Below are 27,551 nucleotides of genomic sequence, written 5' to 3' on the forward strand. Positions count from 1 at the left end.
TATCGAAGTGAACATTTTTATGGGTAAATGTCTATCAACCCAAGCTTCTGGAGAAGCAGCAATATGAGCATCACGGGAGGTACATAGAAATATGTATTTGCTTTCTAACATCAATGGCTACTCTGTATACCCTAAAATATTCAGTATTGTACAGTATTTACATATTGCTGTCCATTGTGAATTAACGGCTGCTACAAAATGGATAAAATGTAGAATGTCCTCACATCTTCTTCAGTTAAAGGTTTCTGTTAACACACCAGGCAATTTCTTTTTATTACTGTATCAATAAACATAGCAAGTGATGCAAAGGAAATATTCATACCATAAGGTAGGGACACTTCAACCGACTAACATGCAGAAAAACAAGGCAAATGATGGTCGCACGTCTTTATTGACACAAAATAATTTCACTCTCTACGGGTAAAATATTTTTGATACATTTTTGTCCTTATGACGAGTAAAAAATCAAGACATGCATATTAACTTCACCATTCTCTATAATTGCAGGAAGTACTCCCAATACCAAATTTTAATTTTTAAATTAAAAAAGCTTGACAGTTTTTGATAATTATTCTATGACTGGGAGCACATACTACAATAAAAAAAAACAAGCTTTTCAACAATACTGATTTTACAAGGCCAAATAACAAGCAGAAATTTTAGTACTGTACTTTTCAGATGATTGTCATATCACAATTGGTGTCATCTCAAATATCAACAATTTATGTCAATGGTTTGCAGCCAACATTTTCCTGAGAAATGTTACTATAATTTCATAAACCAAAAAAATTTAAACATACTGTAAAAGCATATGTAGTACTGTATATGTACTGTATCCCATACATTTAACACAATCAATAACTACAACTCATAACTATTAATATGTCAGTTGGGCTGTGGCACCCTAGCAGTACCAGCTGAACTCGGCTGAGTCCCTGGTTAGGCTGGAGGAACGTAGAGAGTAGTCCCCTTTTTGTTTTGTTTCTTTGTTGATGTCGGCTACCCCCCAAAATTGGGGGAAGTGCCTTGGTATATGGATGGATATACCATAGTTCTAATTAAGGCCAATGCTACACTGAAATGAGTATCAAATTTTTTTCCCTAGAGGTAACACTCTTTTTCATGATAAACATATACTATACATGTACAATACACTAAACACTGTTCAATGAAGAGTATCCATCCCTTAATAAAATCAAACCTTTTACATCCACTGTTGCTTACTTAAAAGTACACAGTTGATACACGGAATTAATTACAATACAAAACATACCAGTATACAATAACACTTACATAACACCAGGGAAAATAAGAATAAAAGAGCTAATACAATTTATACGGTTGGAGAGAAAGGTGTTCATATCTATATTCATTATTTTAACCAAATCATTATAACTCACACTTCTCAATTGTGTGAAACTGATATATAAAAGGATAAAACTCACACTTCTCAATTGTGTGAAACTGATATATAAATGGATAAAACTCACACTTCTCAATTGTGTGAAACTGATATATAAATGGATAAAACTCACACTTCTCAATTGTGTGAAACTGATATATAAAAGGATAAAACTCACACTTCTCAATTGTGTGAAACTGATATATAAAAGGAGACAGTCAATATTACCTCGAAGTATAACACATTTTGAAGGAAATACTCAAAACTGTTGCGTCTCTCAAAATATTCAATGAATGGATATGAACATGACAAGATAAGGTTAATATAAAAATAACCTTGGTTAAATAATCATGATCCCACTGCACCAGCTCTTAAATCCAATTCTGTTATTTAGCAAACTGTAAAACCATTATTTGAGCCATAAACTGGAAAAATAACTACACAAATACAAAATATATTCATTCATATCACACTTAAAGCTCTGGTCTAAGAAATACCTAAGTAAAAGCTTATTAACATAAATGCATGCAAATGCCGTTAGATGCTTATAAGGTGATTCGATTATGGAAATTCTTTCTGCATTGTATACCAAAATACAGTAAAAAAAAAAAAAATACATTATAGGGTAGAATAAAAATCTGGCTGAACCTTAATATTTATGCAAAAAATAGTACTTTTGAGATCTAATAGTAATCTGATTATTAAGGTGATTTGATTATGGAAATTCTTTCTGCATTGTATACCAAAATACAGTAAAAAAAAAAAAAAAAATACATTATAGGGTAGAATAAAAATCTTGCCGAACCTTATAGTTATGCAAAAAATAGTACTTTTGAGATCTAATAGTAATCTGATTATTAAGGTGATTCGATTATGGAAATTCTTTCTGCATTGTATACCAAAATACAGTAAAAAAAAAAAAAAGAATACATTATAGGGTAGAATAAAAATCTTGCTGAACCTTATAGTTATGCAAAAAATAGTACTTTTGAGATCTATTCGTAATCTGATTATCAAGAAGTGTTGCAGCAGGACTATAAAAGGATATTGATCTTTATAAAAGGAAAATTGATCTTTACACTTACAGTATTATATATAAACAACGTTCCAAAAGAGCAGCCCAAATACGATGAATACTCAGGAACAATACACATATAAGGTTGGAAATTCTACAAAAAGTATTTTCACTAAAGTCTTATCAAATCTCAGGTGAAAAACTGACCTTAACAATAATTTGGCCACAGTATGGAATTAATTTTGGCGTATATTTTTGTGAAACACTTTCAAAATTAATTTCAATTGGGATTTCAAAAAATAACCTAGCAATATATTTCAATACTTCATTGTATACTACATCTGCTTCAATAAATAATAATGTTCACCTCTGTACTGTACACTCCTGAACACTACACAGGACAATCTTTGTGAATATCACAGTTACAAAGGTTCCAATTATCACCCTTATTTATAATCAAGCAAAGAGTATTATATATTTTGAATTAGATTGAAGACAAGTATTGCTTACTTTCCGAAATTGCCATCAGGTTATTTGTAAAAAGGGATTTTGACGAAGGAAAAATCTATTTCTGGGGAGAGACCTGTGACGCCCAGTGAAAAGTCCTTCTTTTCAAATATAAATCTTCCAAATATACTAGAGAAAGATAAAAGCATGGAAATAAAGAAACTCTGACAACTGCTTGATCAAGAGGAAATGCATATTGAGACATGGTACAAGATTTGATTAAAAAATTTATATTTACAGTAATTGGTACATGCTAACTTACCTCATTTAAATTCAATTCATCTTCTAACAATTTTTAATGTTTATTTGCTTCTAAAGGCAATATAAAAGCACTTTATAAAACAATTATCTAGATCAATAAAGGTAATCTAATATCCCTGAAATTCTATATGAAAATTTTAAAAAGTAATTTTTATTTTCCTATCTATACAAATCCGAGACCTTTAAAATAGGGAATATCTTTCATACAAGCTTGACTGACCACTGAATTAGTTAACAAAGTAGTTGCTGACATATGGTGTGCATTAGCCAATAGCCCTGTCCACCCACCTGTCAAAGATTCTTCACTTTTGACCAACTCAGGACTGAGAGGGGTGGTTGAGATGAGAAGCTTAACTCAAAGGACTCGAGTTTGCATGACTAAGAAATATACAAATTCTAAGATTTGTGTTTTGTTCCTATACATAAACAAACCTTCTATCCTTCAAAATAGGGAGGCCAAGTGTCATGGATGTTGGAAATCCCCCTAGAACCAAAAGGGTTGGATTTATTTTCCCTGGCATATGCCATTCTCCCTGGTCCTGTATAGGAGTGAGGGATATGATAAGGCCTGGCCTGTATTAGGTATATACCACTCATGCCACATACTACCTAAGCCTGAGGCGTATGTACAGAAACCTTAACAATGGGTGAACTTGATGAAGATGAAAAGGATCTACAAAATTTCTTTGGTTAGCATCTTGGGCATTGCCAAGCCCAACCCTGGAGAAGATTTAGCCTTCCTCCTCAAGGCATAAGCTTGCTACTGAACAAGAGGCCATGACCTGTACTCGGTACATGGGGATGACTGTAAACAGTCATACCACTTACAAAAGTACAGTGTGGGTCTACGGCTGGTTTTGCCATAAACCAGTTGTAGTGCCAACCTTTTTCCATGCATTTATGAAACTGAACATGCACTCAGAAAAGTAAAAGGAAACCAATGAGTCTTTGGTAAAGTCGCAATAGTACATCTGAGCTTGTTTCGGCTGAAGACAAAAGAGAAGTCTTTCACAATAGGGTGGCCAGAGATAAACGCCCATCTGGCATACAGTAAACTATTTCATGAACAATCCAAAGGCCGTTCCACATGACTCTGAAAACCTTCCCTACTTTAAAGGATGAAAAGTTTGTATAGGGAGTAGCAGCAAATAGCCTAACATATTTCATTATCCATTGAACAGCTAAGGAACATGTAGGGGTTAACGTTGCTGGAAATCTTACATAAAAATAATGCATTCGTCATTAATACTGTACTGTATAATTATATACTTCATTCAGACCACTGACCATAAAAAATTCCATTAGGCTAACTAATGAAGAATCAAGTTAAAGGATATATCAAGTTATATGGGAATTTCTTAATAATGAACCTATCATGTCAGATATCTATTTACAAAAAGCAAAATATCATTTGTTATAAAAAATTATATCATTAGTTATTTCATGTAAAAGCAGTGTCTAAATTTTCCATATGTGCACAATAATTCCCTTTAAAATAAAAATATTTTCTCAGCTTGAAATTTCCGTACCATTAGTTTTCTTTGGTTTTACTCAGTTTCATAATGTTAGAAGGGAAGATTTGATTATTTGTCCTTTATATATAACACTTACGTGAGTTTTAAGTTAATTTATTCTATTTTATGGTTTTACAGTAGTACCGTACTGTACCTCAGTTTATGAGTTATTGAATTATAGCATAAAAATTCAAATCAGTTAACGAGTATTGTGTCGGCCCGCGAGCAAATATTTCTCTCCGTATGCCACGCATGTAGTGTTCCTGATTTTTTCCCTATTTTCATGGCATTTTAATGAAAATGCAAAAGTAGTTGTGTAGATAGGTGCCCCATCAAAACTGAATAGAAGTGTGAAAAAAGGCAACCAAGTGTCCATAAACCATTAATGATGTGATTCGGTTAATGATAATGAACGTCTTTCAAGAGAGAAAATGCCCTATTTTTTACCAAAAGTCCTCATGGAGGGAGATTTCCCTCAAAGCAGTAACCCTCTACTCCTACCTTTCACCAACCTTGACCCTCTGCAAAGGTAAAGAACAGGTTAAATTTTTCATTGTGATATTAGGGGTTATAATTTTTCACTAAATTCCATCAAAAACGAATAATAACTATCAAATGTGTATATATGGTCAAGTGGAACACATCAGGTATATAGTATTTTTTTATTGTATTCTTATGGGGAAAATTGTTTTAAACTAAGAGTATTTCGGTTTGCATGCTTGCTCCTGTAACTAATTGAACTCATAAACTGAGGTACCACTGTACCGGTAAATTCTTTTCTTACTAATCCTGGTACTGACAACCATAGTTGTGATGCCAGTAGGTAGTTTTTCACTTTATACAATACGAAAATAACAAGCTATACATACATACACAAAACACAAATTTTTCAAGTACTCCTACAATACATGAGGACAAGAAAACACACAAAGAGGCAATAACCCAAAATATCAGTTCAAAACTCAATGAACTCCCTTTTTTATCCACTATTTTATTACTACAAGTCCATGTAATCACTGGTTTTCATTGAAACTGAACTTGAAATTTTTCCTTGAACTTTTGATCCACAAGATAAATCACACATTTGAGTTTTGATTAATAAACAATGACCTTCCTCTTTCAAACACCTTAACTACTGGTATTTCTGAGATTGAAAGGACCTTTGACACAGTATCTATACAGAATGCCAATGCTAATTAGGGAAATAAATGAAACAAAAATACAGACAGTAGTTCAAAGACAAGGATTAGAGGATTTTTAAAATATAATTTCTCTATGAATGAACTGAAAAACAATGAACACCTTAGATGTCAAATGTTTAAAATAATTGGAAAATATTTTTTCAACATAACACGGACTTAAACCATACCCTTAATGAGTTTACAGTACTGTACTTCCTAAAAAAGGAATGACTTTGGTTTGAACAACTGAAAAGTGACCAGAAAACTACCTGTGAGCTTGAATAGTATTTGTTACATGATTCAAGGTAATAAAACAGACTATAGTATGTAAACTTTTGATGCCTCTGTTTTACAACCCAATGTACAATATTATCTTGGAAGAAGTCAGATATGCAACTGATAAGATTTAAATCTGTTTGAACATCGCATACTCTACTAACCCCTCATTTTACAAATATGCTTAACTTCAAATTACAACCAAAAATTAATATAAAGACTTGAAATTACATGCTTAGTGATGAATACATTATACGACCAATGCGTAGCGGGAAAGGAACAATTATGTTGCTGTAATTAATAAGTAACATCCCTCATATGTTCCATGAAATCCACCACAGGGTCTAAACAACTAGAAAGAAACTCCCAAGAAAATATTAAAATGTTTCAGTGATAAAATGCTGTTTTACATGAACTGAATTAATGATGGTGGAAGATATTAAATCTTCAACTCCCCTTACGGTTGAGCAGATGCAAGAAAACCATAAAAAGTACTGCACTACTTGATCATGAATTTTATTTCACTAAAATCTACTCAAATATCTAAAATAAGTAAATGTCCTTTTAACAGACACCCAAAGCACAGGCAAGCCAAATTAACCAGCACCCACTGGCCAAGCTTTATCTGTTCATTAATTAATTAGAATTCATCAGCAATCACTGGTTTAAAGGGCTGTGCTCTATCGGCAATACAGTTACAGTTTATGTTTTGTTACTGGGTTTTGTGCCTGGTTTAAAATAGAAAATATAACTATTCCAAAATTATATAAATTTATGTCATGCAGAATAATCTCCTTTCAGAGAAAACAAGCTCCTTCAAATAAGCTGATCTACGATTACTGTTTGAACACGAAAGCAAAACAATAGCTGATCATCCGACACCTGGGGTTGTGTCAGCTGTTGAGGGCAAGTCCCCTTCCTTATCACTTGTCAGATTCTGATGAATAAAGTGTGTGTGTGTGTGTTGTGGTGTAATAATACTTAAAGGTATCCTCCCCTATACTGTATAATAAAGAACAAGTGTCAGGCTATATATATAAATACAGTATCTATATATATTTCTTTCCTGTCATGCTGAGCAGCATTACCAAACGTATGACTATTCTGTCTCTCCCAATCCGTTGGGTAGAGGGGAGAGGATACAGACAATCCCTGGTGAGAGAGGGTACACCGAGAGGTACACTCAGAAACCACAAATTGCTAAACCAGCGGGTTGTAGTTAAAAAAAGGGGGGAAGGGTTGAATCTGTGTATGTTCATACCTATCTAAATACTTAAGCAGTCATTTTCAATGAGTCTCATACAGTAGTATAGAAGATTAACTAAATAAAGAGAACTATGAAAAATAAAAAATTCAGAAAATAAGAAAAAAGTCCTTATTTTATACCTTACTCATAAAACACGTTACACAACAGTACATGGAAAACAATTGCTTAAAGCACTTAAAGACAGGAAACAAAGAGAATTTCACTCATCATACTCTGGCACCAAAGTATGATTTTGATAAAACTGATGTTTTACTTAACTGTATCCAACAATAAGGCATGTAATATTCACATATTAGTATCATATCATGAAACAAAAATGCCGTGAATATACATATTTCCTTCGTTTATGTTTATAAGATGATCAAGACTGCTGTCTGCCTTCCAAATAAGCTGATTAAGGAAAACCACAGAAGGGTTCTTCTTTAAAATCTATTATCATTATTATTATTACTTGTGAAGCTACAACCCTTTATGGAAAAGCAGGATGCTATAAGACCAAGGGCTCCAACAGGGAAGAAATAACTCAGTGAGAAAAGGAAATAAGGAAATAAATAAACTATAAGAGAAGCAACCAACAATTAAAATAAAATATTTCAAGAACAGTAACAAGATTAAAATATATCTTTCATATATAAAAGATAAAAACTTTGGAAAAACATGAGGAAAAAACTATTATTTCTATACATATCCTTTTTATCTTAGCATATAAAGGTACATAGTTTTCGGTAAAAAAAAACTTTTCTCTCCATTTATTGACTTGATGATTATGGTTTATTGAAATTTAAGGACGTTTCATCCATGCCGCCGATGCACGATAACTTTTTAGTCTAGCTTTGCAGTGCTTGATTTCAAAGGTTATAAAAGTAACTTTTTTCTCCTAATTCTTTGGATAGTTTTGTGCTATTTGGTATACATTTTCATAAATTGAATGCACCATCCATCAATTTTTCCATTTGTATTTCTCCAGTTTTGAATACAGTTGTTCCCGATAGCAAACAGCTTGAGCTTGTTTCCCTGGCTTTAGCTACAACTTAATGCGCAAATTTAACGGGATACTTCTTATTTTAAGCAATTTGTAATCACTAAGGTAATTGTTGACTATCATACGAATGTTGAAATGCAAGGAAATCGGCTATTGTTAACCGGTGAATCATAACAAAGCAGCTGTTTTTCAGTCTGCTCTTTATAGCCGTAAGTGTAACTAACAATACTTTTGTCATTCTCTTTTGCTTTTTTAACTTATTGAAGTAGACGTTTGGCTAAAGAGAAGGGGGAGAAGAGTTTAGTTCATTATAATTTCTTTTGCAAAAAGGAATTTACATAATACAAGAGGTACATGACAAGAGAAATTTTTATTTAGGGCCAGGGGGGGGGGAGGGGCTGAAAACTTGGGTGTCACACAATATGTGAGATCGCAGGAGTAAGCCTATAAACATATACAGTATTCTTTTTTCCTTTTCATTAACTGTTTTAAGCACTGATACTGTTTTCATTCCATGTCTGGCGTAACTGTCAATTGTTTGTGGGTTATTTGAGTGACATAATAGAGGGTTTTAGTAAAGTTTTAAGGAATTCTAAAGGGGTCCCCTTATACAATGGCACTTTTGATTATTCAGTAACTGCAAAGTCTCTAGGGTACTGGTTTAAAGGACTTCTACTGTACACTGATAAAAAAAAGCAACTAAGGTTGACAAAAATCTTTCTGTGTAATGTTGAGGAAACATCCTAAGCATCTAGGGGCTACAACTTATCTAGTTATCAATGTAATTTCAAGTACAAAATACATATAAATTCAGTAAGGAATACTTTTAATATAGAAAAAGACAAGGAATACTAATTACATAAAATAGTAAACCTTAACTCAGCAAATAGAGTAAAAGATAATACTTGATACTGTAATATTTCATTGTGCCCAAGAAAAGCACAACTGGAAATTAATTTCAACTCCCCTAAAGTAGCTTGTTCATCTCTTTAGTAGAAATTTAGCTCAAGAGTAAAAATAACTGTGAAGTTAAAACCACTCCCTACTCAAAAATCCCTTTTAAGGTCAATTCATAAATAACAATGAAAATGCTGTAAAAGTTCTGTACTGTATTAGGGAAGACCACATTAGTGATGTCTGTGTCTGTACAACTGAGGTCATGTATATTGAGGAAAAAAAGGTTGCTGTCTGAAAGAGTCCATGCATATGAGTAACATTTTTCTACTTCACCACAGCTTCCCATAAAAAAATTATAAGTGAATCCATATATCTATAATGTGAAGACAGCATCATGACTAATTAATAAAAAAGTGAGTAAATAGTTATCAGAATTTGTCAAGGAAAAGAAAATGGAGGCTAAGCCTGTATTATGATAATTAAGAAAAGGGAAATAAGTCTATACCGTACATATTGTAATAATCTGTAAGTAATCAGAAAATAGGAACTAGTTATAGCCTGTATCTCAATTCTACTGTACAGTACAGTATATGTAATAATGATGTACAATACAATGGCAATGATACGGAACTGACATTGCAAATTACAATATGGTAAAATGGTTGTGCGTGATATGTCATTAATATGTTTGAATCAACCTTTGGGACGAACACATACAGCCTCATAGAAATAAGATGTGGTCAGAAGAAAAAATTACTTGTGATTCATTTAAAAAGAGAATCTTCATTAAACTGAACAATCCATATAAAGAAATCAATTCCCCATCATTTACACGTACAAAAACATTAATCAAAATAAATTGCTCTACTTCTGATGTTCATGCACATTGAAAATAAGTATAGATTTATATATGGACTGAAGTTTACCTTTTGAAATTTCAAATCTTCGATAACTCACTCGCTAGAATGACTATGAGAGATTGAGAAGCAGGTTCCTTCAAGAAGTTATATGTACGTTCATCTAATAATAATAAAGGACGATTAAAACATTATCTCGGATAAATTCAACCAGTAAAACTATTATCTAATAGACATAGATAATCTGTAAACAGTTTAAATAACATCCCGTACATGACGTATTGTACATGAACATCAGAAAAACAAAAAGACAAAAAAAAAAAAATAACCAACAAAGGCATGTACTGTAAGACTCGAGTACAGTACATGAGAATTCCTGCTTCATGAATCATTCCTGTAAGGATGTAATCAAAATCTCAATTAAGAGCATAATGATATTGTACTTTAGATGTGAGTTTAAACTACTAAACTTTAATTATTTTATGAACAGAAAATTTTAGATAAGACATACTTCTAGGGTTCGAATTGGTAACTACAATTTTTGGATAGTCACCATATAAAAGAGGAAATATCTACATAGTCCATAATAATGAAAATAAAATATTCACCAAATCACATTTATCATTCCCGTTGAGATCTTAGGTCATTATCCAATTCTGACAACTGCCTTAAGAAGCCCTCATTTGGGAAGATGGCTCTATTCTTACGTAGAGTAGTTAGAGCTTCCAGAGCACACATGTCTCTCTTCAGCATCAGGAAGGCACATGCAATGGTAGCTGATCGTGATATCCCCATGAAGCAGTGTACAAGAACTTTCCCTGAAAGAAGCAAAAATTATTTTTTGCTTAGATGAGCCGAATGAAACTCCTTTCTTTAGGTTTTCCTACACTTAGGACATTGTTTAATACCTACACCAGTAATCTTAAAACTTTCCCTAAAAGAAGCAAAAATTATCTTTCGCTAAGATGAGCCAAATAAAAACTCCTTTCTTTACTGTAGGTTTTCCTACACTTAGGACATTGTTTAATACCTACACCAGTAATCTTAAAACTTTCCCTAAAAGAAGCAAAAATTATCTTTCGCTAAGATGAGCCGAATAAAAACTCCTTTCTTTACTGTAGGTTTTCCTACACTTAGGACATTGTTTAATACCTACACCAGTAATCTTAAAACTTTCCCTAAAAGAAGCAAAAATTATCTTTCGCTAAGATGAGCCGAATAAAAACTCCTTTCTTTACTGTAGGTTTTCCTACACTTAGGACATTGTTTAATACCTACACCAGTAATATGTTATTTTCATTAGTAAAATAAATTTTTGAATATACTTACCCGATAATCATGTAGCTGTCAACTCCGTTGCCCGACAGAAATCTAAGGAGGGATACGCCAGCTATCACAATACTAGAAGGGGGTGTACTAACAGCGCCACCTGTGGCCAGGTACTCAAGTACTTCTTGTTGACACCTCCTCAATTATTCCTCGATCCCACTGGTTCTTTATGGGGAGGAAGGGAGGGTCAATTAAATCATGATTATCGGGTAAGTATATTCAAAAATTTATTTTACTAATGAAAATAACATTTTTCAATATTAAACTTACCCGATAATCATGTAGCTGATTCGCACCCAGGGGGGTGGGTGAAAACCAGTGAACAAGATTAAAGGATAGCCAAGTATCCCCACATTTCATATAACAGTTATCTCTAATAACAAATGAAATAATAAGTACCTGGTAAGGAAGTCGAATTGAACCGTTACTCTGCCTCTTTTTTAAGTTCGTCTTCCTTACTGAGCGCAGCGTTCCTCTTGGAGGCTGAATCAACCCAAGGTGCTAAAGTATATAGGGTTGCAACCCCTACTAAAAGACCTCTACACAACCTTTAACCCAGGCGCTTCTCAAGAATGAATTGACCACCCGCCAAATCAAAAGGATGCGGAAGGCTTCTTAGCCTACCGTAACAACCATAAAAACAACAAAAGAATTCAAGAGAAAAGTTAAAAAGGTTATGGGATTAAGGGAATGTAGTGGCTGAGCCCTCACCTACTACTGCACTCGCTGCTACGAATGGTCCCAGGGTGTAGCAGTTCTCGTAAAGAGACTGGACATCTTTCAGATAAAAAGATGCAAACACTGACTTGCTCCTCCAATAGGTTGCATCCATTACACTCTGCAGAGAACGGTTTTTATTAAAGGCCATCGAAGTAGCTACGGCTCTTACTTCGTGGGTCCTTACCTTCAGCAATGCAAGGTCTTCCTCCTTTAAGTGAGAATGTGCTTCTCTGATCAGAAGCCTTATATAATACGAAAGCCCATTCTTGGACATGGGTCTCGAGGGTTTCTTGATGGCACACCATAAGGCTTCTGACTGTCCTCGGAGAGGTTTAGACCTCTTTAGATAATATTTGAGAGCTCTGACAGGGCAAAGAACTCTCTCAAGTTCGTTACCTACCATGTTGGAAAGGCTAGGTATCTCGAACGATCTAGGCCAAGGACGTGAAGGAAGCTCGTTCTTTGCTAGGAATCCAAGCTGGAAAGAACATGTAGCAGACTCGGTCGTGAAACCAATGTTCTTGCTGAAGGCATGAACCTCACTGACTCTTTTAGCTGTTGCCAGGCAAACGAGAAAAAGAGTCTTGAGGGTAAGGTCCTTGAATGAAGCTGACTGGAGAGGTTCGAACCTAGATGTCATAAGGAACCTTAAGACTACGTCTAAATTCCAGCCTGGAGTGGAAAGACGACGATCTTTAGACGTCTCAAAAGACTTAAGAATGTCTTGAAGGTCCTTGTTGGAAGACAGGTCCAAACCTCTATGGCGGAGAACTGAGGCCAACATACTCCTATATCCCTTAATCGTAGGAGCTGAAAGGGATCTCTCATTTCTAAGATGAAGCAGGAAGTCAGCTATTTGGGTCACAGAGGTATTGGTAGAGGATATTGAATTGGCTCTACACCAGCTTCGGAAGACCTCCCACTTAGACTGGTAGACCCTACGAGTGGAAACCCTCCTTGCTCTGGCAATAGCCCTGGCTGCCTCCTTCGAAAAGCCTCGAGCTCTAGCGAATCTTTCGACAGTCTGAAGGCAGTCAGTTGAAGAGCGTGGAGGTTTGGATGTAACCTGTCTACGTGAGGTTGACGTAGAAGGTCCACTCTTAGAGGTAGAGTCCTGGGGAAGTCTACTAGCCATTGTAGTACCTCTGTGAACCATTCTCTTGCAGGCCAAAGGGGAGCAACCAGCGTCAGCCGTGTCCCTTCGTGCGAGACGAATTTCTGCAGAACCTTGTTGATTATCTTGAACGGAGGGAATGCGTACAGGTCGAGATGAGACCAGTTCAGTAGAAAGGCATCCACATGAACTGCTGCAGGGTCTGGAACAGGAGAACAAAACAGAGGAAGTCTCTTGGTCATGGAGGTGGCAAACAGATCTATGGTAGGTTGACCCCACAAGGTCCAAAGTCTGTTGCACACACTCTTGTGGAGGGTCCATTCCGTGGGAATGACCTGATTCCTTCTGCTCAGACGATCTGCTGACACGTTCATATTGCCCTGGATGAACCTCGTGACTAGAGAGAGGTTTAGACTTCTTGACCAAATGAGGAGGTCCCTTGCGATCTCGTAAAGGCTCCTCGAATGGGTCCCCCCTTGCTTGGAGATGTAAGCCAAGGCTGTGGTGTTGTCCGAGTTCACCTCCACCACTTTGCCTAGCAGGAGGGACTTGAAGTTCAACAGGGCTAGATGAACTGCCAGCAGTTCCTTGCAGTTGATGTGGAGAGATCGTTGTTCCTCGTTCCACATTCCGGAGCATTCCTTTCCGTCCAAGGTTGCACCCCAGCCCGAGTCCGATGCATCTGAGAAGAGATGAAGATTGGGGGTCTGAATGGCCAAGGATAGACCCTCTCTGAGAAGAAGGTTGTGCTTCCACCACAGGAGAGTGGTCTTCATCTCTTGGTTGATAGGGATAGAGATTGCTTCCAGGGTAGAACTCTTGTCCCAATGAGCTGCAAGGTGGAATTGAAGAGGGCGGAGGTGGAGTCTGCCCAGCTCGACAAACAGGGCTAGGGACGAGAGAGTCCCTGTGAGACTCATCCACTGTCTCACTGAGCAACTGTTCCTCTTCAGCATGCTCATGATGCACTCTAGGGCTTGGCTTATCCTGGGGGCCGATGGAAAAGCCCGAAAACTCTGACTCTGAATTTCCATTCCCAGATACACGATGGATTGTGAGGGAATGAGTTGAGATTTTTCCAAATTGACTAATAGACCCAGGTCTCTGATAAGGTCTAAAGTCCAATGAAGATTCTCCAGACAACGACGACTCGAGGAGGCTCTCAACAGCCAGTCGTCTAGGTAGAGGGAGGCTCTGATGTTTGACAAGTGAAGGAACTTGGCTACATTCCTCATCAGAAGGGTAAAGACCATAGGAGCTGTGCTTAGGCCAAAACACAGGGCTTGGAATTGGTAGACGACCTTTCCGAAAACGAATCTTAGGAAAGGTTGGGAGTCTGGATGAATCGGAACGTGAAAATAAGCATCTTTCAAGTCCAATGAGACCATCCAGTCCTCCTGTCTGACCGCTGCTAAGACCGACTTGGTCGTCTCCATCGTGAACGTCAGCTTGGTGACATACTCGTTGAGAGCGCTGACGTCCAGGACAGGTCTCCAACCTCCTGTCTTCTTGGCCACAAGAAAGAGGCGGTTGTAGAAGCCCGGGGATTGATGGTCCCGGACTACAACCACAGCCTTCTTCTGCACAAGAAGCGACACCTCCTGGTGCAAAGCTAGCCTCTTGTCCTCCTCTTTGTAGTTGGGAGAGAGGTTGATGGGCGAAGTGGTCAGAGGTGGTTGAAGGAAGAATGGAATCCTGTAACCGAACCTCAGCCAACTGACAGACTGTGCGTCTGCACCTCTCATCTCCCAAGCTCGCCAGAAGGTCTTGAGTCTGGCTCCTACTGTCGTCTGGAGAATCGGAGAGTCAGTGTTTTCCTTTGGATGGCTTGGATCCTTTCCTGGACTTGCCTCTGTAAGAGTCTGGACGGGAGCTTCCTCGGCTGGGGGCTCTACCACGAAAGGGCGGTATGAATCTAGTCGCAGGGGTATCAGTCACTGGGGAGCGGTAAGTCTTAGGGGCTGAGGTGGAAGCCTTAGACTTACGAGCCGAAGAAGCCACAAGATCGTGCGTGTCTTTCTGAATCAAAGCAGCCGACAAATCTTTAATGAGCTCTTCGGGAAAAATAAACTTCGAAAGAGGAGCAAACAGAAGTTGTGAACGTTGGCAAGGGGTAATGCTGGCGGAAAGGAAAGAACACAGCTGTTCCCTTTTCTTCAAAACCCCTGACACGAACAAGGACGCTAGCTCGCCCGATCCGTCTCTGATGGCCTTATCCATACAGGACATTAACAGCATGGCAGAATCTTTGTCCGTATGGGAGGTTTTCTTGCTGAGGGCCCCCAGGCACCAGTCTAGAAAATTAAACATTTCAAACGCTCTAAACACTCCTTTAAGCAAGTGATCCAAATCCGAAAAGGTCCAACACACTTTTGAGCGTCTCATAGCAGATCTTCGAGGCGAGTCTACCAGACTTGAGAAGTCAGCCTGGGCAGAGGCAGGTATTCCCAAGCCTGGTGCTTCCCCTGTGGCATACCAAACGCTCGCTTTCGAAGTGAGCTTCGTTGGAGGGAACATGAAGGAAGTCTTGCCAAGAAGTTGCTTAGACTGCAGCCATTCCCCTAGGATCCTAAAAGCCCTCTTGGAGGATCTAGCTAGGACAAGCTTGGTATAGGAAGACTGAGCTTGTTGCACTCCCAGCGAAAACTCAGATGGTGGAGAGCGGGGTATAGCTGAGACAAAATGGTCTGGATAAACCTCCCTGAGAAGAGCCAAGACCTTGCGAAAATCAAGAGACTGTGGAGAGGGTCTGGAGTCGTCCACGTCCGAAGAGGGATCAAGGTGTGCTTCCTCATCATCCGAAATCTCAACCCCAGAATGAGGCGACGGGATCGGATACGAATGCTGAACCGCAGAGTCAGAACGAGCAGGAACAACAACAGAGGTGGAAGGAGGAGGAGCAGCAAGTTCCTGTTCCTGTGGTATGAGTGAAGCGTGAATAGATCGAGGCTGTGCAGAACAAGGTAAAGTTCCAGCAAGTAGAGATGTCTGAGTAGCAGGATCAGGGTGCACGGGTAGAGCTCGGTGCAGCAGCTGAGCAGACTGACTCACAGGTGGAAGAGGTTCAACATCGTACGCCTGGCAGAGGGAGCTGCGACTGGGTGCAGCGAGTGCAGGCGGGTGCAGCACAGGCTGAACCGGTGCAGGAGGCTGGTGCACCACCGGTGCAGGCGGGTGCAGCAAAGGCTGAACGGGTGCAGGAGGTTGGTGCACCACCGGTGCAGGCGGGTGCAGCACAGGCTGAACGGGTGCAGGAGGTTGGTGCACCACCGGTGCAGGCGGGTGCAGCACAGGCTGAACGGGTGCAGGAGGTTGGTGCACCACCGGTGCAGGAGGGTGCAGCACAGGCTGAACCGGTGCAGGAGATAGGTGCACCACAGGTGCAGGAGGTGCAGCACTCTCAGCACGACACTCACGCATCAGGTCCGAAAGCTGAGCTTGCATGGACTGAAGCATAGACCACTTGGGATCAGCAGAGACAGTAGCAGACTGAGATAAAGCCATAACAGTGGTTGCACCACCGGTGCAGCTCTGTTGTACCTTACTCCTCTTGGGCGGAGTACAATCGCTAGAAGACTGAGGCGAGTCAGAGCTGAGCCAACGACTGCAACCTGGCTGAGCACTCGCGGGTTGGACTCTGCGTTTAAGAGGTCTAGAGACCTGAGACCAACGATTCTTCCCCGAGAGAAGATCAGCGGACGAGCGGAAGACGGGCTCAATCGTCTGCAAGTGGGAGTGACGGTCTGTGGTAGACACGCCCGCAACCACTGAGGATGATTCTGTGCGCCTAACAAGGCCTGCCGAACCCTTATGCCCTTCGACATTGCTTCTCCCCTGGGCTTGGGAGCTTGCAAGAGGTCCCGGACTGGGAGAACGACTGGCTCGCACAGAAAAATCCCCACGCACCACACTGGCACTAACACTAGTACAAGGCACTGCACCGACACTAGCACTCGTCACAGCACTGGCACTAACTTCACCCACTGCACTCTTGGCCTTCAACTCTTTCACTTCGGCCATCAGAGACTTATGGTCACTTACCACTGACTCTACCTTATCGCCTAAAGCCTGAATAGCACGTAAAACCACTGACATATCAGGCGGAGGGCACACAGTAGGATCGGGGGTAGCCACTACAGGGGTAGGATCAGGAAGAGGATCATGAGATGAGGAAAATAAAGAAGAGTGAGAAGAACTCCTCCTAGCTCTAATTCTCTCTAACTTAGAAGAATACTTTAAAAGTCGGACAAAATCCAATTCCGAAAGACCGGCGCATTCCTCACATCGATTTTCTAACTGACAGGGTCTGTCCCTACAGTCAGAACAAGCGGTGTGAGGATCTACCGAGACCTTCGGAATACGTCTATTGCAAGACCTACAACGTCTATGGGAGGGGGCTTGCGAAATGTCAGACATTTTGTTTTCAAGAGAAGTCAAAGGGAGATCCAAAAAACAAGCAAAAAATCGTTAACCGTTAAACTGAATTAAATAAAAGCTATCTAGCTAATATCAGAAGGTTTCCAGTAATGCGACAGCCGTAAATCAAAGAGAATACATCACCAAATAAGCGAGAATAAACTCGAAGACCATGAGCGTATCCCAGAACGTCTAGCCGGAGGCACGACAGAGGAATAATTGAGGAGGTGTCAACAAGAAGTACTTGAGTACCTGGCCACAGGTGGCGCTGTTAGTACACCCCCTTCTAGTATTGTGATAGCTGGCGTATCCCTCCTTAGATTTCTGTCGGGCAACGGAGTTGACAGCTACATGATTATCGGGTAAGTTTAATATTGAAAACTTAAAACTTTCCCTGAAAGAAGCAAAAATAATTTTTCGCTAAGATGAGCCAAATGAAACTCCTTTCTTTACTGTAGGTTTTCCTTCACTTAGAACATTGTTTAATACCTACACCAGTAACCTTAAAACTTTCCCTGAAAGAAGCAAAAATCATTTTTCGTTAAGATGAGCCGAATGAAACTCCTTTCTTTAGGTTTTCCTACACTTAGGACATTGTTTAATACCTACACCAGTAATCTTAAAAACTTGTGGATTGCAAATAAAAATCTATGAAGGAAAAGAAAGGTACAGCCCAAAGGGGAACTAGCAAGCAATATAATAGTAACCAGTCTTCAAAATATTAACATTTCACATGTCATTTTAAACAGTTAGGAGGGGATGTAACAACAAAAATACTATAAAACATGGCAGATTATAGTATAAAAATATGGCTACTATTTTATTAATAATTACAAGCTTACTTAGGCTGAAGGAACGTAGAGAGTAGAGGTCCCCTTTTTGTTTTGTTTCTTTGTTGATGTCGGCTACCCCCCAAAATTGGGGGAAGTGCCTTGGTATATGTATGTATGTACAAGCTTACATCACCAAGAATTAGAAAATTGTAATTATAAACAATAAGTTCTGTCATGCAAAAAAAAAAAAAAAAAAAAAAAAAAAAAAAAAAGGAAGATAAAAGATCAAATGATTTCATAAAAGACAATTTGTGAAAAAAAAAGTTACAAGAGAAATTAGGTTGAGTAATGATAAAATTTCTCAAGTAATAAAAAAAAAGTAATAAATACAGAAAAACTTGACTTTTTGTAACGGAACATTTTCATACTAAACCTACCTCCACTAGAAAGAGCATCCTCGATAAAATTTGCACCAGCAGTGAAAAACTGACTTATATTGGCAGTTGGAACATCAAGAAGCCTCATGCCTAGATACTTGATTCCAGCATCTTTATAATACTCTTCATCTGTGTCTACAGTCGCAAATTTGTTGCCCTGAGCTGTGTTGAGAACGTGGGTAATTCCAACTTTCTGAAGATATGCCTTGTCTTTAGCAGCCCCTCTAGAAAAGAAGAGATGATAAAAGGAGCTGTATTAAGATGAACAATTATTCTACATACTGTATATATTGTATTGCATAAAAAGTTACTATAGCATTCATTTGTATCTTGAATAAAGTTATATAAATCCATTAAGAAAATCCCCTAAATTACAAGATTCAAAATGATACGATGCCTTGGCAGTACCAAAGCCAACCATTGGAGGTGTACCATATTCTGTGATGTTGAATAACTGTATTCTGTGGCTTTCATGGTATCTATGAATGCATTACAGTATAATGATTCCTACCATATCTGAATTACTAAGTAATTTGATTTGGTGATTAAACATTTTATGAAATGTTTACCTACTAAGTTATGATTAGTAGTCAGATTTGGATAACTAATTGCTGTAAGTATACAATATTAGTTTTTATTGTTTTTGTGATATACATAATACCATTATTATTATTATTATTATCATTACTTGCTAAACTGCAACCCTAGTTGGAAAAGCGGGATGCTATAAGCCCAGGGGATCCAACAGGGAATACAGCCCAATGAGGAAAGGAAACAAGAAAAATAATATTCTGAGAACAGTAACAGCATTAAAATAAATATCTCCAATATAAACTATAAAAACTTTAACAAAACAAAAGGAAGAGAAATAAGGTAGAATAGTGTGCCGGAGTGTACCCTCAAGCAAGAGAACTCTTAAGACTGACATTGAGATATCAGATTAATAACTCCTCTTTGATGTATAAATTTATTTTATTATTTGTGCAATATCATTAATTGTACCATACATTATTATCAGCATTTATGTCACAATAATAGGCAGAGAATTAGTGTATTTGTAGACAGAAAAGACAAGATTTCTGCTTTCTCATCCTTCCCAAATCCTCTACCAATCAACCATCCCCCTTATCAAACCAACTTTACATGTCATTAGTGCTAAGCTAAAACAAAAGGGATGGAAAATCTTCTTATTTGACTTTTACTTAACCCTTTTACCCCCCAGGCTATTTGGAAATTTCCAACCCTTAACCCCGAGGGGTTATTTTTTTTCAAGCACATTTTGCAGTATATTTTTTTAAATTGTTCTAACAGCCTTAATTTTTGTCATAGAGAGGTCAGGTTGGTCTCATTCTCTTGGAAAATGCCTGAAGTTTCTCAAAAAAAATTGTCCAAAATATGCAAAAATAAATTTAAATATCACTTTTTTTGCAAGGACGTACCAGTATGTCCATGGGGGTAAAGGGATGAGTTTTGTGAAACGTACCAGTGCGTCCTTTGGGGGTAAAAGAGTTAAGCAATTACACTAAGAAAAGAATTTGTTTTTTCCAAGTTACATAAAAAATTAAAAAAATTGAACTTTATTCTTCCCTTAGCATTAAACTTTTTTCCTTCAACACAAAAGAAAAAATTAAACCTTTCCCTTCAGTTACAAGAAATTTTACTCATTGTCTACTATAACACTCATGCAGAAATTGAATACGATATTGTACTACTGTATATTCCTTAAAAAAATTGGAATATTACTTTAAATTCCCATGGCTAACAGAGTTTTCTTCTTAGGACACCGAGATGAAGTTAATATGTAACCATTTTTTAATACCAGTTCTGTGCAGTAACAGATAAAGACATTAACTTGGACTGGGAAATTGAGTAACTGTTCACTTTTTTTTTAATTATAATGTTATTTTACAAGGTTCCTTTTGATTAATATTCTACTAAGATTATCGTAAAAAATTGGTACGGTTCAAATACATGGAGGCAATCGAGGATAAAAAAAGGAAAAGCCAAAATATCTGGAGGGGGGGAGGGGGGTTTACTATACAGGCATCAGGGATTTCTCTAAATTATTCTTGTAATCTCAGCCACTCACCAATAATTCTTACACTGCTCTCAAAGAGGCAAGTGTGTTGATTATCAAAGCAGTTGCCTATGTGGGTGTACTGTATGTTGATTTGTACAATAACCTAAAGAGAGTGTCATATTCATTAAGTTATGTTCTTTTAATGTAATAAAGTAATTCTAATTTTTAATGAAGTTGGTAGCTAAGATCAAACTATAAAAAGTATTATAATGATTTTTTTTTTTTTGGTAAAAGAAAAATGCTAAATGTAGCCTATTACAGTATGGGAATACATTACTTAAAATTAAAATTAAAAAAGAATTTATAAAATAAAATTCATTATTTCAATATTTACCTAACATTCATTGTGCAATAAGATTTGAAAATATGTAACCCATATGGACTAGAAGGCATAGGCACTAGAAACATTGGCATGATTGTCATGAGAATTACCTATGCAATTGATGCTATATTTGAAGGGTCGAATAATAGAGGAACTACTACAGTGAACCCTCGTTTATCGCGGTAGATAGGTTCCAGACCCGGCCGCGATAGGTGAAAATCCGCGAAGTAGTGACACCATATTTACCTATTTATTTAACATGTATATTCAGACTTTTAAAACCTTCCCTTGTACGTAGTACTGTTAACAAACTACCCTTTAATGTACAGAACACTTAATGCACGTACTACAGTACCCTAAACTAAAACAGGCACAAATATTAAAGGCGATTTTATATCATGCGTTTCCTAAACACGCCAAAAAGCACGATAAAAAATGGCAACCAATGTTTTGTTTATGTTTCTCTGATCCTAATGAAGAAACAAATGCATTTACTGTACACATTTGCGTATAGGTTAGTTTTTGCATCGATTATACTGATTATTCAGTACAGTATGTTGATTTTGTTATTACCAATATGTATATATATATGGGTTATGAAAAAAATCCGCGAAGTGGTGAATCCGCGATGGTCGAACCGCGAAGTAGCAAGGGTTCACTAGTGCAAAATTCAGAAGAGCTACAGGTATACGAAAAATCAAAGGGGTCCTTTGAAAATCATCGTTTGATTAAGAGGTGCTTATGATATAAGTATCCTCTGCTTTACAACTCTCACTAAAAGAATCTGAATGTGAGAATGCTAGTGCAAATAACATCAGCACTCAGTGAACTGTAATGTACGTCGCAGGGGCCCAAAGCGTTGTTCTCACAAACAAAGCATATGAAGGCATGAGAGCTCTTGATGCTCGGTGCAACCTCCTTCCCCCCTGCAGTGCGAAGGATGTTTGCATTATAGACTACCTTAAAAGAGATGTAAATTGGTGCCCCTTATGGAGAGACATTGATTGATTTAAAGTTTTCATGCATCCTGACATCTAAGTTATGGAGAGAGAGGCTCACAAGAGACTAAACTGATAATACGGAGAAGTTGAAGAAGAAAGACATTCGTAGATGACTGAATTACAAGTGAGGTGAAATATTGAGGTGATAAATGTGAAATGGTGACTTACATGCATTTGTCATGTAGAGTATTTCAGGAGGAGAGAAAAGTTCCAAAAGAATGGGTGAGAAGAATAACCAATTTGTTGCTCAAATGAAAAGCTGATAAAGAAGATGAAGAAAGATAGGCGTTTAGCATTACTCCCTATGTTTCTTCCCCTACACACAGTAAGCTTAGACATATATCTCTGTAAATGTTGAACGTAATTAAAAAAAACTGGGAGAAAAATCATAAGGGTATGCTTGTACTGGCTTACATTAGGGATCGTATTACCACCAGTGAGGAGCTTAGGTATCCACAGGTACAGGTGGAAACGTTTTCTTCTGTTTTTATGTTTACCTCGAAGATTAGCTGATGCATATCTAAGGCTTTTGCAAAGTGTGATAAGTTTGTGATATATAACAACTTACTGAAAATCTGAATCCCAATTACTGTATTGGCCATTCTTTAAATCTTTATAAGATATTAATTATAGTGTTATAAAAATGTAGTAACCAATCTATATATACTCATACATACAACAAAACTTAAACTAAAATACAAACGTTGCTTATAGTACTTACATGTCACCAATATACAGATTTGAGTAGCACTCATCCATGCACACTCCTAGAGGGAATCTGGAAACTACTTTATCCTCATAGCCTGGAAGGGGCTTGGATGCAGGCTGAATCTGATGTATGGCGGTAAGCAGCTCTCGTGCTGTGGTTACTTTCTTGTTGCTAGCCATTACGCTTGGATCATGCGGATGCTTCGACTTCCGGAGAACTTCGTAATATCAGATACGTAAGAGTATGGTCCGGATTGATATTACCTTTCGGTGAAAGAAATTAAAGTTACATTTCTGGGTCGACCTGTGGCGGCCGGTGAAAAGTCCTTCTTATATATCTTTTCTGATAAAACCTTCCAAAAGATATATAAGAAGGACTTTTCACCGGGCGCCACAGGTCTCTCCCCAGAAATAGATTTTTCTTTCGTCAAAATCCCTTTTATATTGAACATTTTTCAATGACAATTTGTACAAGGAAGGAAATGTATAAATTCACATTAACAACTATATGTTTTTATCCAAATGTCTACATTAATGATGCAAGCTACAATACCAAACAGAGAGCAAAGCCTTTCATTCAGTGTTCTAGAATTAACTTGATTTGTCACTTTCGAAAAAATGCTTTCATCAAAACACAGGTCAATAATAAGTACAAACATTAAAAAGTGTTTCAAAGTATCCATGCTCAAGGATGCTTCGAGCAGTGACTGGATTTAGGTCCAGGGACATGATAGTCCTCATCATCAGGCCACAGTGTGCATAACCTAATTAGGGCATCATAGGAATCATTCCCTTAAGACTGTCTTTCTTCTCTATAAAGGAAGGAGAGTTTCAGGCAATTCATAAAGTCAAACTTTGAGGAATGAAGTTTCTGTTGCCTTCATTGTCTCACAGACTATGGGACAAATTGGTCTCAAATACCGTATCGGAACCTTCTCGTTCTTATCTCTCCATGTAAGTTGATTTAAAATTGCCGGGTGTCATGACAGGGCACTGCATTGCTACTTAGGGAGAACTCTATACTTAGTGTACAGCTAATGTACTAGCCAGGAGGCTAGTACAGTGGCAACTGGTTTCTAGAAACCAGGAGATAGGCTATGAGCCTTGACCAAATCTTTCCAAATTTTTCAGGAGCTAGCCCGGGGACTGAGGTAGGCTAGGCATTGGGTGCCCTTCCAATATGTGATTTACCGAAAGTCTGCTATCTACCAATCTATGACAGTGATCTGCTATTTATGGCATGTGATCTACGAATGGATCATGTGGAGCAAAAACCATGAGAAATTTTTAAAAATATTCCTGAAATAATAGCCAGCTCTATAAATACTGCTTGTCAGTACATAGGAGCAGTGATATTTTTTGTTCTTTGTGAGTGAAGTAAGCCACGGCGGAGCAAAAATCACTTCGGTAGATCACACACTGGAATGAAAACAACTCGGGAGATCACACATTGGAAGAGCACCAAGCAATGTTACACATGATGGGGTGAATGTAGTTCGTTGGGACAGGCGTAAACTTTCTTATCACTTGTCAAATTGATTTTATTTATGGGGGATATTATTTATCTTGGTCTGAAATACGATATGAAGCTAGTTTTACGATTTAAGAACTATGATTTAGTGTTACCTTGTCAGGAGTCAAGCTTGTTGGGAATCAAACACTGGGTTGACTTGGTCTTAGGCTAAGCTCTAAGGATATGGCAGTCTAATGGGGCAGTTACGGGGGGGGGGGGGGGGGGGGGGGATAGCTCCCCGGTAGGTAAGGATAGGGATCCTAGGTTAGGTTAGGTGGGGAACCTTAGGTTTGATGGTGTTCCTGTGTTTGTTTCCCATTAAAAGTGTGGGTTTTCAGTCATAAATTTGAAATTTTACACCCAGTCTGTCCCAATAAATAACAAAGACTCCCTTCGGAATATTATAGGAATCTAATGTCTAGCTAAGGATAACCTGCAAACAAAAAGGTTGTGAGGTTATATAAATTGGCAAATCTTTACCCTTTAACCAATCTACAATAGAAATGAAGGACTTAAAGGGAGCAATTGAATTTAAGAAGAAACTAAAGACATTGCTTTTCACATGATCATATGATTTGGAAGATGCATCAATCAAAGAATGGTATAAGTTATAATGAAAATGTTTCGTTAGATGATTGATATGGACCCGCCCGAGAAGTAGTTCACTCGACTTCAGTGGAGGGTTGGATTTAAACCCAAAACAAGTAACAAGTAAGAACCATGTTCTTACGCAGTAATCTAGCCCTTCACATCCCACCAGACGAAAATTACTGCAGGCCACATTATTCTCATTTATATTATTACTTTGAAGTATTTTGAGTGCTACACGAATGTTTCAAGCCCTAACCAACTTTTAAAGTAGGATTTCATAAGTAATCTAACTACCAAAAATTAAAGGAATTGTAGTTTATCTAATCAGAAAGTTTGGAGATCGGAGGACGCATATACGCTCAAGTAAAGGACAGAATTTCAATAATTTCACAAAACCATGGAGATATCATCAGCCATTACTAGTCCACTGCAGAACAAAGGCCTCAGACATGTCCTTCCATTTGTGTTGGGAACGAGTGTCATTTTCGAAGAGAGCAGAATTTTTTCTATAGGAAAAACTAGTTTTTTTCCTAGGTTACATTGCCCTGTAATACAGTACAATAATACCCCCTTTCTGTTATTCTTATTGTCCATCTAATGTATGATAGCGGCCACCTATATGTATAATTACGGCTGACTTATAATACACGGGTAAGGGGGGTCGCAGGGGCCCCCATTAGGTAATTAGGGAAGAAACAAGACTTGTAGGTAAGGTTATGGGGGGGAGGGGGCAGCTTAGGTTAGATGATGTCCAATTTATGTGTACGCGCGACGAATTGGGAGCTGATAAACAAAGGCTCCTCCACCCATCGCCTGTCATTCTCATTATATAGCCTGGCTTAAAATACCACTACCTAACCTAAAAGTTACCTATACCATGTCCGTCGTTCTACAAACTATCCCCTAACTCATTACAATACATTACGGTACATATGAACATGACAACGAATCACACTCCCGTCATAAGCATAAACAAAATAATACTATAAAAATTCATTGACAAAACTAATGAATGAACGTAAAACTAAAATTACACAACGGGGGGGGGGGGGGGGGGTAATCACATGATCCTTTATGTCTAATCAAATACGTGAACCTTACATCATGTTTTATCCAAATTGGTTTACTTGTGATTTTTATGTATTTCTGATCATTGTTATTGGCAACAACCATTAATTTTCAGGGTTTTCCACTCGAATCACCCATAATTGAGTTAATAATTGACATTAGGGGATAAAACACTCATAAATGGCAGGTTTGTCGAAATAATCACGTTCAGAATCGGATAAATCTCGAGACAACCAGTTGTATAAATACACCAAAGAAATACACCTTCTTATACAATACATCAAAATATAAACATTACTGTCACAAGTGAAATTTATAGGACACCTAAAAATAGTTTTCAGCTCAATCTTCACACGGAGTCACTGACTTTAAAGTCTACTAGGCACTAAACTAATGTCATTGGTTCTCGGGTGAGTCAGAGTTGCCAAGGCACTGGAGTGCCAAACAGTGCTTATATGGATTATATTGCTTTCAAAGGCTAAGGCCAACTGCTTAAAACTAGCGGAAAATATAGCGAAAGCGTGCTAGTTTGGTCTCTCTCTCTCTCTCTCTCTCTCTCTCTCTCTCTCTCTTAGATGATAGATGAACTTATAAAATGGCTAAAAATTGTTTTAAATATCCAATCTCTCTCTCTCTCTCTCTCTCTCTCTCTCTCTCTCTCCTTAGATGAACTAATGGCTGAAAAAAAAATGTTTAAATATCCAATCTCTCTCTCTCTCTCTCTCTCTCTCTCTCTCTCTCTCGTGAAAACTGTTTCTCTTAGATGTTAGATGAACTTATAAAATGGCTGAAAAAATGTTTAAATATCCAATCTCTCTCTCTCTCTCTCTCTCTCTCTCTCTCTTAGATGAACTTATGGTTGAAAAAAGAAATGTTTAAATATCCAATCTCTCTCTCTCTCTCTCTCTCTCTCTCTCTCTCTCTCAGATGAACTAATGGTTGAAAAAAGAAATGTTTAAATATCCAACCTCTCTCTCTCTCTCTCTCTCTCTCTCTCTCTCTCTCTTCATAAAACAGTTTTTCTTAGATGTTAGATGAACTTATAAAATGGCTGAAAAAATGTTTAGATATCCGATCTCTCTCTCTCTCTCTCTCTCTCTCTCTCTCTCTCATGAAAACTGTTTCTCTTAGATGAACTTACAATATGACTGGAAAAAAAAATTTTACTGTAAATGTCCCATCTCTCTCTCTCTCTCTCTCTCTCTCTCTCTCTCTCTCTCAAAGGATGAAATGAAAACTGTTTCCCTTAGTGGATTTTGTTTAACAATAAAACGCCATCGGTAGAAATTTAAATGGCATTGAGTTCTCTTGCTTGAGGGT

At 37.7% G+C, this 27,551-nt stretch overlaps 2 protein-coding genes across 5 annotated transcripts in view; one reads left to right on the forward strand and one right to left on the reverse strand.

Moving 5' to 3' along the window:
- Positions 1-27,551, forward strand: part of LOC137643842 (uncharacterized) — a 59,517-nt gene that overhangs the window by 14,216 nt on the left and 17,750 nt on the right.
- Positions 373-26,711, reverse strand: LOC137643841 (dual specificity phosphatase 29-like). 4 transcript variants are annotated; one of them, XM_068376564.1, is made up of 4 exons: positions 26,599-26,711; positions 23,073-23,323; positions 18,949-19,172; positions 373-10,977 (listed from the first exon to the last, which is right to left on the reverse strand). In XM_068376564.1, exons 2-4 carry the CDS (start codon positions 23,237-23,239, stop codon positions 10,781-10,783), a joined length of 588 nt encoding a protein of 195 aa, XP_068232665.1. In that variant the 5' UTR covers positions 23,240-23,323; positions 26,599-26,711; the 3' UTR covers positions 373-10,780. The 4 variants fall into 4 exon arrangements, with proteins under 4 accessions (XP_068232665.1, XP_068232661.1, XP_068232663.1 ...); XM_068376560.1 differs by having other exon boundaries at positions 26,556-26,710; XM_068376562.1 differs by having other exon boundaries at positions 26,530-26,687.

The sequence above is a fragment of the Palaemon carinicauda genome, chromosome 7 (assembly GCF_036898095.1).
Source record: "Palaemon carinicauda isolate YSFRI2023 chromosome 7, ASM3689809v2, whole genome shotgun sequence".
In the NCBI taxonomy this organism is placed as follows: Eukaryota; Metazoa; Arthropoda; class Malacostraca; order Decapoda; family Palaemonidae; genus Palaemon; species Palaemon carinicauda.